Genomic DNA, 17,588 nt, shown 5'->3' with positions numbered 1-17,588 from the left:
TAGTCACACACATTCCCTTTTCAGTGATTTAGCACATGTAACTCAAGATGGGGACTAAACAGAAGAGAAAAATCAACATAATCTTGACAGTTCTTCTATAGTTTAGTTTCCTTTGTTTCATACCTGCAATGGTCAAGTGTTTAGTTACCATATCCAGAGTATCTGCTGTAGGAGTTGATCAGATCTTGGGCTATCCGTTTTGCCCCAAATCTCAGTGGTTGATGCTGGACTTCGAATGTTGGCTTCACAGGTATACTACCATTTGAAAACTTCTTCTAGTTTTCAGCTTGAATTGGTTTTAATCTCCTATTGCCCATAAGTGCTTCTCTGACATTGAATTAGCATCATACAATACTGCCTTTTTTAGACCAGTTTTCTATGTCAGGCGAGCAGGTCAGGTTCACTGTCTATCAACTGAAAGGCCTTAATTTTTTTTTTTTTGCGCAGATCTTGTTGTCTCAAGGATTATCCCTTCTATTCTGGTAAAATCTTTATTTATTTAAAAGATTTATAAAGCGCACAGCTACCCAACAGGGTTTCCTGGCGCTGAGCAGGACAAGGCCATAGTTTGTTGGGGATGAGAAATTAAACCTGACTATGAAGAAAAGTCTTCAACTTTTTACGAAAGACTAAGGGCCAGATGTAGGTGGCCACGGCCGTTACCGACCGGTAAATGGGTTTTTGGGATGTAGGGGGACAATTTTACAGAATCGGTAAATTCCCAAAGGCCTTTCAGATTCGGTATTTTTCCACCCAATCCAATTGGGTGGTAAAATACCGAATCCAGGTGTGCTTGCACATGTGTGCATGCACACCTATGCCATGTGGCAGACAGACATGCCCTTAGGGCATGTCTGTCTGCCACATGGCACACATGCCTGTATTTGGGGTGCTAGAGGGTGTCAAAGTGACACCCCCTGCAACCTTACTGGAATCGGTATTTACCGATTCTGTAAATACCGATTCGGTAATGCCCATTGATTCCTATGGGCTTCAATGCCCATAGGAATCAATGGGCATTACCGAATCGGTATTTACTGAATCGGTAAATACCGAATCTTAACGATTCGGTATTTACCGAATCTGTAATACCTTCTCCCCCCCCCCCCTCTATTTTACCACTTCTTAAATACCGAATCTGTAAAATTCGGTATTTAAGAAGTGGTAAAATAAAATTACCTACATCTAGGCCTAAGAGAGACCAACAGATCCTGCGTTCCAAAGGAAGGGAATTCCACAATTTAGGTCCAAGGAAGGAAAACGAGTGGCCTCTCATACAGGTTTGCCGCACTCAGGGAACCGAGAAAAGAGAAAGGCTGGCTGATCTCTGTTTGCGGGTTGCTTGACAAGGCTTTGTATGTACAAGGGGGCCAAGCCATGCTGAGCTCGAAACTTATAGCAAAGGGCCTTGAACTCAATATGTTTGTTTACCTTGAGCCAGTAAAGTTGATAGAGCAGAGGGGAAAGAGAGGCAACCGAAAAAGCAGACGGGCCGGCACGTTTTGAATGAGCTGGAGACGGTGGACAGAGGCCTTATACGCGCCCAAATCCAGGACATTACCATAATCAAGTCTGGAGATCACCAAGGTCTGGAATACGGTTCTTTGGGCTGCAGGTGGAATTATCCAGAGGATTTTATTTAACTACTTGAGGGCCGCAAAGCAAGCTAAGGTGACTCCAGACACTTGCGCTCCGAGAGAAAGCTTACTGTCGATGGTAAAACCCAAGTTCTTAACCTTCGAGACCGGAGCCGGAAAAGGGCCTAAAGAGGCAGGCCAATGGCTAGCTCCCCAGAGCGCGGGATTGTTCCCCAGGATGAGGACCTCAGTCTTAGAGCCGTTCAGCTTTAAAGCATTTAAAGCAAATCTTTCCTTCCACTTCATGTTGTGAAGAAGGTAGTTCTCATTAAACGTATAGTGGCGCTTTCCTGGATGCTCACATCTGTTTATCCATGATCAATAAAAACCTTACAAAAATCCGACTGACTCTTCAGCACGTTTAAAAAAAAAAAAAACAGCTGGTCGCAAAGCAATGATCGCTTGCTCGACTATGTCATTTGCATTTGAATGTTTCATTAGTCCTCTCGGCCAGGCAGCTTTTGTAAGCAGTTTTCAATGGGTGTTTGCTCAAGGTTTGATGCATCGTGTGATCAGATTGTAATGAACAGCAAGCAGCTCCTTTTTTATGGATTATTGTAACCTGATAAAGAAAGGTGTAACAGAGGGAAGGCTGCCATCGGTGAGTAAGATAGGTGAGGGTGTTGGAGCAGATAAAACAGGCATTCCTCCATAGTAAAAAAATAAAATAAAGTACATGTTTTTACACTGGGAAAGGCTGACATCAGCTCTTTATATTTCCCAGTTTGAGGAATCCTAAGACTGGAAGAAGTTCTGTGGTTGAGATGAATAACAGACGCTACATACAGTAAATCCTTAAAATATTCAATTAAATTGCCCATGGGTTTTCTGGATTATGCATTAAAAGCAAATCCCTTTCTCTCTGTTTGAGTGGCTTTTGAGGCATTATTAGAGTGAGGACAACCAGGCTTGTGGTGTGAATCATATAAATAATTAGATAAAAGAAACTAGGACTGGACAAAAATCAGAAGCTGCTTTGTTCCAACACATTGCATTGGTATTTACATCATTCATAATGTATTTGCTTATGTTATATATTGTTATACATCCTATATTTCCCATTATTATATCTGATTCGCGAAGTATGATTCTGCATTTTCTTCTGAATGTAGTGTCTTGAATATGTAATAAGTCAGTCATATGTCCATTAGGCCTTCTGTCATTGTTATTCATTCTTCAAGCCCAAACACATATATTGCTGCTAGTGTATGCTTAGACAGCAGGATCTAATTATTAACTTTACATTTTCTATTTATCTGTAGGTTCTGCAAAAGAACACGAGAAGCGTGGATGCATGCTTTGTGGAAGTAACCTGTACTGTACACCCAATGATTACAGTTACCTGTGCCCATGCCCTTGGCACCTGGCACAGAGAGAAAAGAAAGCAAATGCTTTTGAGAACAACATTAAACGGTAATATTAACTTGCACACTTTTATGGTAGAAGAAAAGGTGCATACAGAGACACAGACTCTATAATGTATAGAGGGTAGGAATTGTTCTTGCATCATCACAGGGAGGCTGACATATTATTTATCGGGTCCATTTCTAATTATTTTTCCGTGATCAGTTATGAGAATCTCTGACTTGAATTGTATTAGTTGGCTACAGGCTGTAAAATTGTAATGGACTTGCTAAAGAGAGGTAACATTCATAAGGGTCCCTTGAAAGATTTTTCAAATATTTAAATAAAGACTGGACCCTCAAGCTTTGCCACCTTGTCATGTGTTGGCTGTTAGTTTTGCAGTGGTCCACCCTCATTTCTCTTACACACCTCCATTTTAGTTCTTCTTTTTCTGCCAACCAAGGTGTTTTCTCCAGAACTGGATCTTTCATAGATTCACATATTTGAGTCATTCATCAGGTTGGGAACCCAGCGCTACAATGAGAATTGCCTCTTAGTGTAACTGATACTCATTTCTGGGATAAAATAATTTTCCCATGCCTGCCTTGAGATTATTATTATTATTATTTATAAGTTATTTATAGCGCTAGCTACACCCGAAGGTATCTGAGTGCTTTACATACAATGCAAGATCATTAGATTGAGGTACATGCAAAAAAACAGACAAAATCGTTCGGCCGCAGCTGTAGTTACAGTATGCAGACATAGGAACCACTGGAGCTAAAAAAATATAAATGACATAGTGGACCACTGAAACACTAATTTAATCGCTACAACTTGTCAAGGCAGAGTGGGTGTGAGCTTTGGGAACATAGCTCAGTTAGGGTGAGCAGTAGGTGTTTAAGGTCCCGTTTGAAACAGGTAAATGAGGTGTTGCAGCACCTGTCACTAGGGAGTGAGTTCCATATTGTCGGAACATTTCCAGAGAAAGACCGTGTCTGGGAGGATTTATTTTTCAGTTTTGTAGGTATGAGAAGCGCGTGTAAGCTCCTTAGAGATCTGGCTCTACCAGCTTCTGAAAGATTGTTCTCCATATAGTTGGGGTTATGTGTGTGAAGGGCTTTGTGGGAAATGTAAGCGGTCTTGCAGAAAGATCTTCCTTCGATTGGGCGCCAATTGCGGCTCTTGAGGGCTGGTGTGATATGCTCAAACCGATTGCAAACGGTTATTAGCCGGGCTGCCACGTTGAGAACTGAACTTAAGGGGGCCAGGTGAGTTTTCTGAGTTCCTGTAAGGATGGCGTTACCATAATCCAGTTTAGAGAGGACAAGTGATTCATTCCCCCTGAAGATTTTAAGACAGTAATGTGTGTACTGTGTGTTTTAGTGTGAGGAGTGCTCCTTTGGCTGAGGTATTGATGTGGGCTTTCAAAGACATGTTTCTTTTCAGGGTGATACCTAAGGACTTAACGGTGTTGGACAGTGTTAGCGAACAGTTTAGTTTTTCCAAATTCTTGAGTCATGCTTTGATCAATAGCAGGTTATTTTTCAGGGAGAAAAGTAGTAGTTCCATTTTGTTGAGTGGTTGATATTAAGCCAAGTTTGTATCTTGATTAGTGTAATATTCAGATGTAGGATGTTACTGGGTGATTTAATTTTGTAATAGAGTTGCGTGTCATCAGCATATAGGTGATATTTGACCCCTTCTTGGTTGAGGATAACCGTAAGGGGCTCTATGAAGAGATTAAAAAGGGCCGGGGATAGAGTGGAGCCTTAAGGTACACCATGAGGAACTAGTGTAGGTTTTGAGAAACAGTTGTTGATTTTTCTTTGGTGTGAGCAATGTTGCAGGTAAGATGTGAACTATATTAGGACTGTGCCATTGATCCAGTACGGTTCTTGAGTGTCTCAAGTAAAGCTGGGTAATTTACGGTATGGAAGGCAGCTGATAGGTCAAGTAGGATTAGGATGCATGCACCACCTTCATCCAAGGATCTGCAAATGTCATCCGAGATATTGAGCATAGCAGTTTTAGTGCTACAGCCTTTACTGAACCCAGATTGGAAGGTGTCATGGAGGTTGAATTCTTCTATGTGTTGGTTTAGTTGGTTATTAAAGTCATTGAGGTCGGCACCTAGGTTTTTTTTTTTTTGATTTAACATTTTATTGAGAAAGAAAAAAAAAAACAACAGCAGAGTCATCATACAGTTGACCAAGCCATAAAATACAGAATCAAGTATATCAGGTATGTACAGGAAGAAATCACTTTAAAGATCATTACATCGTCTCGATCCAGCCTTATCCATTGCCATTTCCACAGAGGCGGAGGTACAGATCTCTCCTCTACACACGTTCCAGTGTCCCCACTTTGTATCCCACTTCTTGGGGCACCCTCTGATCTTAAATACAGATTTCTCGGCTAGCATGCATCTATCCATTTCGGCCACCCAGCCCACCAGGAGAGGCCGCTGGGGGGCACCTCAATGCATCGCCACTGCGCGCTTCACTAACAAGAAACCCAAGGCTACCCACTGAAGCTCCAACTCCGTGAGGTCTGTAGGACCCCATATATTAATAATCCCTTCCTTAGGGGAAAGAGGGATTGTCTTTACCACCACTTCTGTCATTTTACGAACCGCCCTGTCCCAAAACTGCTGGATAACTGGACATTCCCAGAGGACGTGGTAAAAGGAGCCAGGGAGGCCGCAGCTGCGGAGACACATCTCATCTGGGTGTCTTCCCAACTTGGCCAGGAGGGGGCAGACATATATGTTCTGTGTAGGATTTTCAATTGGATCAGCCTGAAGCGGTGGTTTATCGCTATTTCCCTGGGGGACATCAGTGCCGATCTCCAGTCGTCATCATCTAGGTCTCCCACATCACCCTGCCACTTGTCCCGTAGGGCCTGGAATGAGTTGGGCAGATTGCTGCATAGTTTGCGATATGTCCAGGATATTGCCTTTGTCTGGAGTGGCTCTGAGAGTAGCCTATCTTCTAGGGGAGAGGCCTCTGGAAGAGAGGAGAGGTCTGGTACTGTGGTAGTGATAGCATGTGTTATTTGGAGGTACCTAAATGCCTCGAATTGGGCAAGACCGTGTTTCTGTTGAAGTTCGGAAAAAGTCAATAATTTCCCCTTGTGAATCAAGTCCCCAAGGGCGGAGATGCCTATCGTGTCCCACCTGTCAAACCCCTTCAGATGACAAAGGGAACCCAGCTTGTGTGAGGCCCAGAGCGGGGTGGCCTGGGTGAAAACGTCAGACCAACCTAGGCTCTTAGTAGCCCGGTGCCAAATAGCAATGGTTTGTGTCATGGGTCCCACGTAGCGGTTTCTGGGAAATTTGCCATACTGGGCGCCTAGATATCCTTCTCGCCCTGTCTGATAGCGCTCTAAATGAAAGGCAGGGTTGGTAGGCGAGCCATAGATCCAGGAGTTAGTGGCCACCAATTGGGAGGCCCAATAATAGAGGCGCATGTTTGGCAAGGCGATACCTCCATCGTACCATCCTTGAGTCAGTTTATTCAGAGCAATTCGAGGTGCCTTGCCATCCCATAGGAGGAGCCGCAAGTCGCTCTCCAGCGGACGGAAGAAGGAGTCGGCAATTGGGAACGGGCAATTTTGAAGGACATACAAAAAATGCGGGAGAGCCAACATTTTGGGCACCTAGTTTTTTGAGTATGGGTGTTATTGGCCTAGTTGGAGGCAGTCTGGAACCCTGCCTGAGTTGGTGATTTTAGTCCAAAATGGGGCAATGATATGGTTGAGGTTTTGAACTATTATGGAAGGCATATGATCCGAAGTGTGGGATGTGTGCTTCAACTTTGCAATTATATTGAAGATTTCACTTTCAGTCCTAGGTTCAAATTCGGATCAATTCGCTTTGTTTTTCAGTTGAAGGAGATCAAGTTTGAAATTAATTTTCATAGAGGCCATACGGTCCTTGGTTACATCAGGAGGGGGTACTGCCATGTAGGGGGAATGAGGCAGAGGGGAAAGTTGGTAGGGATGTCAGATTTGTGACTTGAAAGAGGGATTGTTCAATTTTGGCAACTTTATCAGTGAAGAAGTTGGCAATTTCTTCACTGCGTTCATTGGTGGCTTTTGTTTTGTGTGGGGAGGAAAGGGTAGTTTTCCGTTTAATAAGGTTGAAGAGCTCTCTGGGTCTTTTCTTAGCATGGTCAAGTTGGCTGCGAAAGAAAATGGCTTTTTCTCTGAAGATGTGTTTCTTGTAGGAAAGCCGTGCCGTTCTTAGAAGTGAGAGGTGCACTGTAGAGGGGCTTTGTCTCCATAACATTTCTGACTGTCTGAGTTGTCTCCTCTCGTTGTTAAGTTCTGAGTTAAACTTAGATTTAGATTGGATAGATCTAGACTGTCAGTTTGAGCTGTGCCATTTGTTCTAGAGCAAAACACACAAGGTGATGGACGGAATGTTGCTTCAACTGGCTTGACAGTTCGGGCTGGACTGTTCCCATGGGGCACATGGTCAAGACTGATTTGCATATGGCTGGGTTCAACATGGAATGGCATGGGGAGCAAAAAACGATGGATTTAGGCCCAGATCTCTGTACTGGGGTGAATGTATGACATTGTTCTGCATTCTGTCCATCAACTGTTGTTTTTGCATTTGTCACCCCGAGTGGGACAGGTATGCTCAGATGTGAGTCCTGTGCTCTCCATGCCACTGGAATCAAGCTATACTGGCTGATGAGGGCTGAAAGCCCGAAACCGGTCCTAGGATGCTTGTTTCCAGTCCAGGGAGGACCTGGCTTGGCAGTTCGGGTTGGACTGTTCCCATGGGCACAGGGGCAAGACTGATTTGCATATGGCTGGGTTCAAACTGGAATAGCAGGGTGAGCAAAAAAATAATAGATTTAGGCCCAGATCTCTGTACTGGGGTGAATGTATAACATTGTTCCACATTCTGCCCATCAACTGTTGTTTTTGCATTTGTCACCCCGAGTGGAACGGGTATGCTCAGACGTGAGTCCCGTGCTCTCCATGTCACTGGAATCAAGCTATACTGGCTGATGAGGGCTGAAAGCCCGAAACCGGTCCTTGGATTCTTGTTTCCAGTCCAGGGAGGACCTGGCTTGGCAGTTCGGGCTGGACTGTTCCCATGGGGCACAGGGTCAAGACTGATTTGCATATGGCTGGGTTCAAACTGGAATGACATGGTGAGCGAAGGAACGATAGATTTAGGCCCAGATCTCTGTACTGGGTGAATGTATGACATTGTTCTGCATTCTGTCCATCAACTGTTGTTTTTGCATTGTTCCAGAGCAGCAGGTACCGCTGTGTTGTAGTGGGCAGTGAGGTCATCAACTGTGTGAGCGGGAGGATGGTGCTGTAGTTGGGCACAGATCCTGGTCTCCAGTTCTGTCATTGAGATTTGTTTTAAGTTCCTGGTTCAGTGCTTGGGTCTGTCGGAGGGGGTCATTTGGGATCTGAGTTAGATCTCTATATTAAACTGTATGAGATGGTGGTCTGACCAGTCAATGGGTGTGATGGTTCAAAGTGAGACAAGATCTTTTTTGGTGATAATAGCATCTAGAGTGGAGCCTTTGATATGAGTCGGTTCATTGCAAAGTTGGTTGAGATATTCATTTCACAAATGTTAGTCAGGCTGCGTACTGTGGTATCTTCAGAATCGTTCCAGTGAATGTTGAAGTCACCCAAGAAGACATCCTTTGAGTCAGTTAGGGAGAACCGTGTCAGTAGGTCAGTCATTTCTTCTAAGAGGGTGGTAGATGGTGTGAAATTTGATGGGAGAGGAGCCTTTGGCAGTGAGTTCTACTCCAAGGTATTCGAAAGTCAAGTATTTTATGGTCTTGAAAGTGGAGAGATTGATTCCATCTTTGTGGATGATTGCTAATCCACTACCTTTCCTCTTTTGTCTGTCCTGTCTAATGATGGAGTATCCAGGAGGTGCTAGCAGGTCAAGTATGGGGGTTGAGTGTTCGTTAAGCCATGACTCGGTGATGAATGCAATGCCTATTTATGTATCAAGAATAGATTTGGCGATATCTGTGGCATGTTTAACTGCTGATCTGAGGTTAAGGAACATTCAAGTTAGAGCCCTAGGACCATTATTAGTGGTATCAATTGTCTGAATAGTGGTGTATTGAGCTGGTGGCCTGAGCGAGGTGATCATTCGAGGGATTCTATTAGGTCCCATGATAACTGGAATTGCAGACGGAGGCTTATAAACTATTTTCTGGTTCATTGTAATGTAGGATTCGCAGAGTACATCAGCTTCACAAGCTGATACAGGGCTAAGGGCTCGGTGAGGTCTGTGGGACGATCGACTCAAGGTAATAGAGGTCCAGTAGGTATGTTGGCTGACAATTGGAGAGCCTATAAGAGTAGAAAACTTCTCCATGTCCGGGGTGTGGTAGTGGGAACACTTGGCCTGGAACGCGAGGTCTTTCTTTACTAGCGAGAAGTCTTTAGCTAGGGAATCAAGTTTTTCTTCTGGTCATTTCAGGAGCTGAGTGATTCTGCCAGTGAAGGTTTCAGTTCTGAAAGTGGACTGATAAGCGTCGGGTCTTGTGTTAAAGGAAGGTGAGTGAGCTATGCTATAGAGAAGGTCAGTGTCATTGAGGTTGGAAAGGCTGTCAGTTTGTGTGGGCTGAGTCGTGTCTGCATTAGGAGAGAGGGCAAGAGTCCAAAGGGTACTCCGTTGTGAAAGGTCTTGAATTGGGGTTGGTGGACACTGGCTCATGGAGTGAGTAAGCGAGTTGAGTTGCCGTGTGTTGTTTGGTAATTGTGGGTTCGATTGAAGTTATTTTAGATATGACTTGTTGGAGGCTGACGTCCATGGGGGCAGTCGGGTTGCTCATCTTGTCAGAGGGTGCAGCAGTGGTGCATAGCGAGTCAGTGGAGGCAAGAAGGATTGGGGTTGTTGGTCGGGGTGAAGGGGGAGGCGACTTTGGGGCACAAGGTCATGTTTGGTTAAAAAATCCACAAGTGAGGGAAAGTGTCGGTCAAAGATGGTGAGGTGACAGTCTGAAGCTTGTATAAGTATGTTCCCTGTCCTAAAAATAAATGGAGATTTCCCCCTCAAAAGGTTTGTGAGAGGGAAGCAGTGAGGTTGGTTCCATAGGGGATTTTGATAGATTTAGTAATTTGTAGGTGGAGAAGGAAGGTGTTTCTCCACTTTGCAGACCCTTTACTGTAGAAGATGAAGTCGGTCTTCTTGTTGCCGTTGCTCCGACTTTGGTTTGTATCGACTGTTAGGGTTTCCGGAAGTTATGCAAGTAGTCTTTGTTTGAAATTCTTATTTTGCATTATTCGAAAGATTTTTAGGATAGCTTGCACCCCCATGAGTTGGGGCCATATCTCTTGATCGCAGTGTTGCTGGGTTTGTGGCGGAGCATAGCAAGAGATGTTAACAGATTGGATATGGTCAACCAATCAGATAAGGAGAGTTAGGAGTGTGTTGGTAACTTCCAGGCTGGTAGGGGCCGCTGCGAAGGAGTAATGCTTCACCATGAAACCAACAGTTTAAATAATTTAAAGCACAGTGGCACTTCAGTAATGAAAGTAGCTTATTAGATTGTCAAACAGGGATGGGTATCAGTGGTGAAGATATCATCTTGCTATTCTAGTTTTTCTACATACCACCAGCTAAATGTTGATAAGCTATCACAAATGAAGACATAAAAGCTTATAGGAAGATCCAGACAGAGGGTTAAAGGAAAAAAGTTTCACAAGAAAACAATGTGGGTCGGTGATTCATAATTAGGCCACAAGGTGGAGCTCCAGGCTAAAGCAGGATCAGAGCATTCTATTAGTTTGCCGTGAAAAACAGATCTAGTCTGGTGTCGTTTGTTTCTTGAAAAGTAGGGAATTGAAGAGATAAACGGTAAAGATGGCTCCGATGGGATCTTCCCATTGGAGCTAAGGATACTAAGGAGGGGTAACAAATCAAAAGGGGGTGAGCGACCTAAGATTCAGCTGGACTCCATCAAAAGTCCCCGAAGGAGGGTGCAGAGGTCAGCAATGTGGAACGATAATCCTAATTATTTGCATGCATTAACCAACTCCATCATCGGCCCACGAGTACTAACAAGCATTTGCAATGCAATAGGTCTTGCATTAATTAAGTTTGAGCTATTGGCATTGCTAAATATTGCAACACCAATTGCAACAAAAGTCTATAAATTGTAGCTAAAAAAAAGTGTATTTATTTTTGTAGAAATGGTGGCATGCTGCGCTTTAGATGAATGTTTAAAAGTAAAGTGCGCCATACTGCGATTGCCACAATAGGTATTTGTGGGTGCGTTAACAATTGATGTGTGTACTGATGGCTGGTGGTGTGTGTGCCTGTAGAAATTGTGCACTGATGGCTGGTGGTGTGTGTGCCTGGTGGAAGTGTGCACTGCCAGCTGGTGGTGTCTGTGTCTGGTGAAAGTGTGCACTGACAGTTTGGTTGTGTGTGTGATTGTGTGTGTGGTTGTGGTTGTGTGTGATTGTGTGTGTGTGTGTGGTTGTGTGTGTGGTTGTGTGTTTGGTTGTGTGTGTGTGTGGTTGTGTGTGTGTGGTTGTGTGTGTGTGTGACAGTAATACTAAAAGCATCTCAAAATAAAGGAACACAAACATCGAGTTTGTGGAAAGAGAAAGCACGCTCTAAGTCAAACGGGCAGCAGCAAAGCATTAACACATGTTCTTTGATGTTTGATGTTCTTTGAACGAGATCAAAGGGGCACCGCGAAAGTGATCGCGGGCGAAAGTGAAAGTGATCGCGGGCGCTTAATGAGCCTGACGAAGTTTGCCATATAGTGCATCTAATCCTAAGCACGCGCCCGCGCACATGCACTGTAGCTCTAGGCTGGCCATGGTTGCATTTTTTGAGCCCTCACTAAAAGTCTCGCCAGACCAGCGCTTGTGCTGGGTCAGTCGAGGCCTAAAACGCAAGGGACATCTGACTGTTGTGCAGGGTGTCTGCTGTCATGGTGTCACAAACAGGGATGGGTGGCAGAATATATAGCTGAGGTATGTGCATTAGGTTACACAGCGTGGGGGGGTGTATCATTATAGCGCCTCTTTTGTGAAAACTGCAATGCTTACCAAAGTCGATGGAATCAGCACTAGGGAGGCACTCACAGCAATGATGGCTGTGGGGTACTGGTTGCACTGAGGGTGGATGGGGAGAGAGTTAGCACTGTGTGCCTTGCAGAGATGAGTTACAGTGAGGAGTGGGTTTTTTGCAACTGTGGTTGATGGAAGAGGAGCTTGCCACAGCTACAGAGGAGAGAGTTAAACTGCTGCTGGTTGTGCATTCAAAGGATTGGGTTGTTATGCCACAGTTGTGAATGCTTAGTAGTGCTACAGGAGGCACGATTTCCACGCAGTTTCAATTGGGTTTGTGTGACATTGTGTGATTACCTTGGTGTAAATATGTTAATCTGTGATTCACCATCCTTCTGGCCCTGGATAGATTGCCCCACCCACCCACCCCTGGGAAGTGACGCTATGGAGTGTAATCACTAGACGTACATCAGAACCTCAGGAGTTGCTTTTCCTCGCCTTGGTAGCCGTCACACCCGCCTCATACATGAAGTGTTTTCCTGTTGTCAACATGACTGCCAGACCACCTCCAACAGGTGCCCATGTTGGAAACCGGTAAACAGTTAACACATTTAGAACCCAAAAAGGATACCAAGTTTGGGAATGGCAGGATAGAAGGGCTCCTAATGGGCTGATTTTGATGCAGCACCACGTGTCGATTTAGCTTTTCCTTCTTATCATAGTTTGAGGTCAGGCAGCAGTAAATAGTTCTTCCTGGCCATATGTAGTAAAAAAAAAAAAAGTCCCAGCACACAAGCGTAAGTAGATAGCTGGCATTTTCGCCCTTGGTGAATCAACCTCTAAGTGCCTGTGTTTATTTTCAGTGACAGCCCAGCACCCAGGCAGTGGAATTGGAATGAGGGGAGTTAGAATGTTGCAACCCACCCGCACATCTAACAGTTCATCTGCAGAAAAACCAATAAATAGCCCTGCGTTCTCCAACGATTAACTCCTGGGCTACTGGTAGCTCTCCCGCTACCTGTGAGTAGCTCTCCTGTGTACAGCACAGCCTACTGCCCATCTGTTTATTCAACAGGCTTTCTCTTGGACGCCTTCACTTGCGCATCTCTGGGCTTTGTTCTGTGTCATGCGGCTGGCGGGGTGTACTCAGTGTTTCTCAGCACAAAATAAAAGCACAGCTTGCCAGGGTTCCAACCTTACAACACACCCATTAATAAACAACTGAGCTCCCCATATACTCACTTCCCCTGCTGTTCACCACCATTCATACAGAGACCTGGCTTCAGCCTGTAAGGATTGCAGAGAGCACGCCGTAGAGGTAGCAGTACCCCTAGGGCGGTAGCTCCCTTACAGTACACTGCAGTGTACCCAAAGAGCTGGAGGATGGTGCGTCATTGGGCTGTGAGTGCGCCTATTCATTAGCTGCGTAAGTTACAGCTGCTCCGGCGCAGCTTTCATGGACTCCTGCTCTTTTGTCTTTTCTTGATGTGTGTGTGCGTGCGTATGAGATACAGCTTCTCTGCTTCATCTGTTACCTTGTTAGCAGTGCAACTGCACTCCCTGGTTCCGTCCCCCCGTTGCTTCCTAGGTACCTCGGCAGACCCGGGGCAGCCTGTGCCCGATGCCTGTGTCTGCAGTGGGTGCAGTAGAAACAATCCAGCCAATGCTACTTAGAGCTGCAGAAGAGCACCGGGGCTTGAATGACGTCTCATGTGGTCAAAGTGGAACAGCAGTGGCAGAACTGGGAGATGCCGGTGGTAGGAAAGGGCGGGCCCCCAGCTGTAGGAAATAACTGACATATGAGAATCCAAAGCCTTGAACAAACACTTGCCTGAAATCACATTTATGAGACTGGAAAAATAAGAAAAAGAGGGTGCTCCTGATATCGAATCTTCGGTATGGAAATTAACATTTGTTAAAAATACAAAAGCTTTCTACAATTTAGAGTAACAAGCCGTTACTAAGCTGTGGTGTGAGAAGAGACTGGGTTCCAATTAATTTCATGGCTGACCGGATGCACACCTTCCAACTTTATTGGCCTAGGCAGTGTGAGGGATAAAGAAAAGGTAATCTGCTTCCCTGTTTGTGAGGTGAAACACTTCGTCATCTGTCTTTTCCTGCACTGGGGTTTGTGGTTCCGAGCTCGCACACCTTTCACTTTTCGAGGGTTGAAGAATAACAGTAGCGTCTTTGATATCTGGTTTGCCAAGAACTCTGGAAATGAACTTTCCGGGAACGGAGGAATAACAAGCACTGGTGGTGCTGCCCACGGCCCGGTGTTGTGTGGTAACCCAGACCAGATTACTGTCTGAAACCAGGGTGCAGGGGGGGAATTGAGAGCTGTAATTGTTCGGTACTAGACTGCATACGGGCAGGTGGTTTTCACATTACTCGTGTTAACAGAGCGATGCACGGGGGTCATGACACAGTTTTTTGGCCAGCTGCCATGTCTAGGATTAGAAGGAAGAATTTTTAGGTCAGCTGTGAGCCTGACCACGCCTCCTCGTTAATTAGGGCAATGGACACAGAATGTCCCTGATTGCGCAGTAATATTTCCGCCCCCTCCCCCACTGAAGCTCGGGATTGGTGACCCATCCAGGAGGCTGGGATGCTTTCGTTGGTATAGAAAAGTCGTTACTAACAAACAGTTCGCTTTGGCGAGAGGTTGTGACAGGAGTTCACATCCCCGCACACCTTTGGTTATTACTCTGCCTCTGTCCTGGTGCTTGCGCCATCATCAGCCGCGCGCTGGGTCACAAGAAGCGCTGCCGCCTGGCAGGTGTGCCGAGCAGGGCCCTGGGGGGCTGTCCCGGGCCCTGTCTGCCGCTGTCTGAGCCCGAGGCGCTGCCCTGGCACGTGACGCGCTGTAAATCTTCCCACTCACTTCAGAATCACGGTGCCATGGTCTCAGGTTGGAGGGGGCAAAGTAGGCCGCTCAGACACAGCGCCATGCAGTGGCTGAAAGGGTATTCTTTATGGAGATTATGCTGTGGCAGCATTTGTTTAGCGTTTTATATCCCCGAAGTGCGCACAAGCAGCAAATTAAGCTGCACCAACAACCTGTAAAGGCTTCTTTACATTAGAACACAGACCGCGTGCATTTCCAACAATTACTTGTCACGGACATGGACCTAAGAAGGAAAGCCTCACACACACTCTCAATCTGCAGCTAAATAACAAGGCGTTGGAGCACAGGAAATCCAGCGAGGGCCGGCAGTCCAGGAGCAGCGGCCGCCGGCCGGGCGAAACCGAAAGCAGCCTGGGCTGAGAGTGAGAGGGCGGGGGCTGCCCGCGCATGCGCACTCTTTGCTATGGAGAACGAAGTCCGGCAGCTGAAGTTCCGGTGCCAGGAGGGTCCGGGTGAAGACTAGCGCTGAGGAGCTCCCATGCCGAGACAGACCCAATAGCTGCCGAGTGAGAGAGGGACCCGGACGACGCGGAAAGAGCCCGGTGAGTGTGGGAGGGGGAATGTGTGCGAGTGTGTGTGTGTGTGTGTGTGTGTGTGTGTGTGTGTGTGTGTCTGTGTGTGTGTGTGTGTCTGTGTGTGTGTGTGTGTGTGCGCGCGCGCACGTGTGGGCTTGTATGTGCCTGCGTCTGTGTGTGTGCCTGCCTGCGTGTTTAGGTGGGAATCTGAGGCAGGGGATGTGCACGGCGCCGGGCTGCGCGTGCGCGCCCATGAGGTTAAGCTGACGCGCGTGCCCGACCCCTGTCTCAGATTCCCAGGAGACGGGTGACTATAGTTGTCGAGCTGGATGCATGATTCGCATGCTTTCTCCAGCTCGACCTAAAAAGGCTGGGTTAGAAAGGAGCAAGTGACACCCCGTCCCAGATTAGATTAGCTCTGATGTAGTGTGGACTATACTTGTAGATCGACCTTCCCCAAGATTCGCCATCCTGTGACTCTAGCTGGCAGCAATATTTGCCTAGTTTGGGACCAAGTGGTCTTTCACAAAATATAACCTTCCTTGAACTCTTCCTGGTTTTTACAAAATCGGCTGTGGGTGCTGACACTCTGTTTTGAGAACCCACCATTGAGCTGCTTTCTGGATTCCAGGGATGTGCTGTCAGTGTCATCCCACCCTGTTACTTTCCCTTTGTCATCTGCCATAAGCCATGAGTCTCCTGTCCAAATTCTAAATGCTTTAGGTATTTGAAATGTAAAATAGCTTGTAATGTTAACACATAGGGCTCAGTCTAGGTTTAGGATCCGGCTTCCCCCCTTCACACCTGGTGTTAAAATGTACCTGCTCTGCATCGTAGGCACTCAGCCTCGGGTATGTTCTGATCTCAGTAACTTGAGGGATCGCTCCAGTCAGACACAGCTAGGTTTACTTCCCACGTGACATAGTAAGCCAACAATGGCTGGTGTTCTTTCTCCTCCTTTGTTCTAATTGATTGTCCCAGGGTGCTCACAGATTGTCCTCTCCTTTCATTCATTACAGATTAACACTCTCTACAGCAAGGCGTGTGGATAATTTTGTTGATGTAGGGAATCTTTTTTGGAATTGATTGGTTTGGTTCATCTTTTCAAGTGGTAAGGCCATTGGTATAAGCACTTTATGACTGATGCAAAAGGCTATTTCATCTTTTGACTTTGCTGGTTTCCCTGATCACAACTATTGAGTTACAGGACTAGAGTTTTCTTTTTCTCCCTCGAGGCTGTTGGGTGTAGTTAGTTGTCACAAGTTGGGAGTGTTGGTCCCTTCTGTTTTCCCAAAAGTGGCTCACTTCTGGTGGTGGTAGGGTATACATAGTTTTTGGTACTATGGCATACGTCTTTCGTGACACTTCTGCATACTTATACGTTTGTCACACCCAGCTCATCTGCATCCATTTAGTTACTTTTATCTTTGTTTTTTAATGACTAAATTGACTTAGTTTACAAAGGAGCTTGATACCACATTTTAATGACTGAGAGAACAGTGGGTTTGGGAGATATTAAACATATTGACTTTCACCTTATCTCCATGATCCAGTACTATGCTACCTCTAGTTGGACCACAGACCTATTGCGCACGGTGGATGTCTTTATCAAAGTATTCAATGACAAGGACAATGTTTAAATGTACTCACTTGGCAACCTAGGCGCAGCCTGAAGTATGTTGTGATCTCCATCGCCTCTGGCAATCATTAATGGAAGAGCTGGACAAGGATACTGCATAGGTCATCTGACGCCTTGGCAAGGTGGGCAAGTAGACCGTCTGTACTATGGTAGTGAAAAAAGGACAGTTGATTGGAGCCTTAACAAATCGATACAGTTGGAATGGGGTGGTCATAGAAAAAGTTCAGCTCTGCTCTCCATTACTGACCAGGTCCTTTGAGGGCCTACAAGCACAGTGGAGCACCTCACGCTCACTACCTCCCATGCTCAAATACTATTCCATTTTGTTGATGCCAGGGGGCAAGCACATGCTGCAGAATATATATTACACAGTGGTGATAGCCATTATGTAGTTCAGTTTCAGTCCTGCTTTCCATTGAAAAGGCGCTTTTTGAATTGCCTATAACTTTTAACACCCTGGGTGGATTTTCACGAAACTTGGTAATCAGTGAAATGATTGTTACACACACGAAGGAGTA

At 45.8% G+C, this 17,588-nt stretch overlaps 1 protein-coding gene across 1 annotated transcript in view; it reads left to right on the top strand.

Annotated features, from left to right (window-relative positions):
• Window positions 1-17,588, top strand: part of GEN1 (GEN1 structure-specific endonuclease) — a 367,902-nt gene that overhangs the window by 156,378 nt on the left and 193,936 nt on the right. Inside the window, exon 8 of the mRNA XM_078647757.1 lies at window positions 2,900-3,050. Within this exon, the coding sequence (XP_078503883.1) occupies window positions 2,900-3,050 (151 nt within the window). The remainder of the gene's footprint in view (window positions 1-2,899; window positions 3,051-17,588) is intronic.

This window comes from Lissotriton helveticus, chromosome 6, assembly GCF_964261635.1.
Source record: "Lissotriton helveticus chromosome 6, aLisHel1.1, whole genome shotgun sequence".
NCBI lineage: Eukaryota > Metazoa > Chordata > Amphibia > Caudata > Salamandridae > Lissotriton > Lissotriton helveticus.
This window is presented reverse-complemented; position numbering and strand designations above follow the sequence as displayed.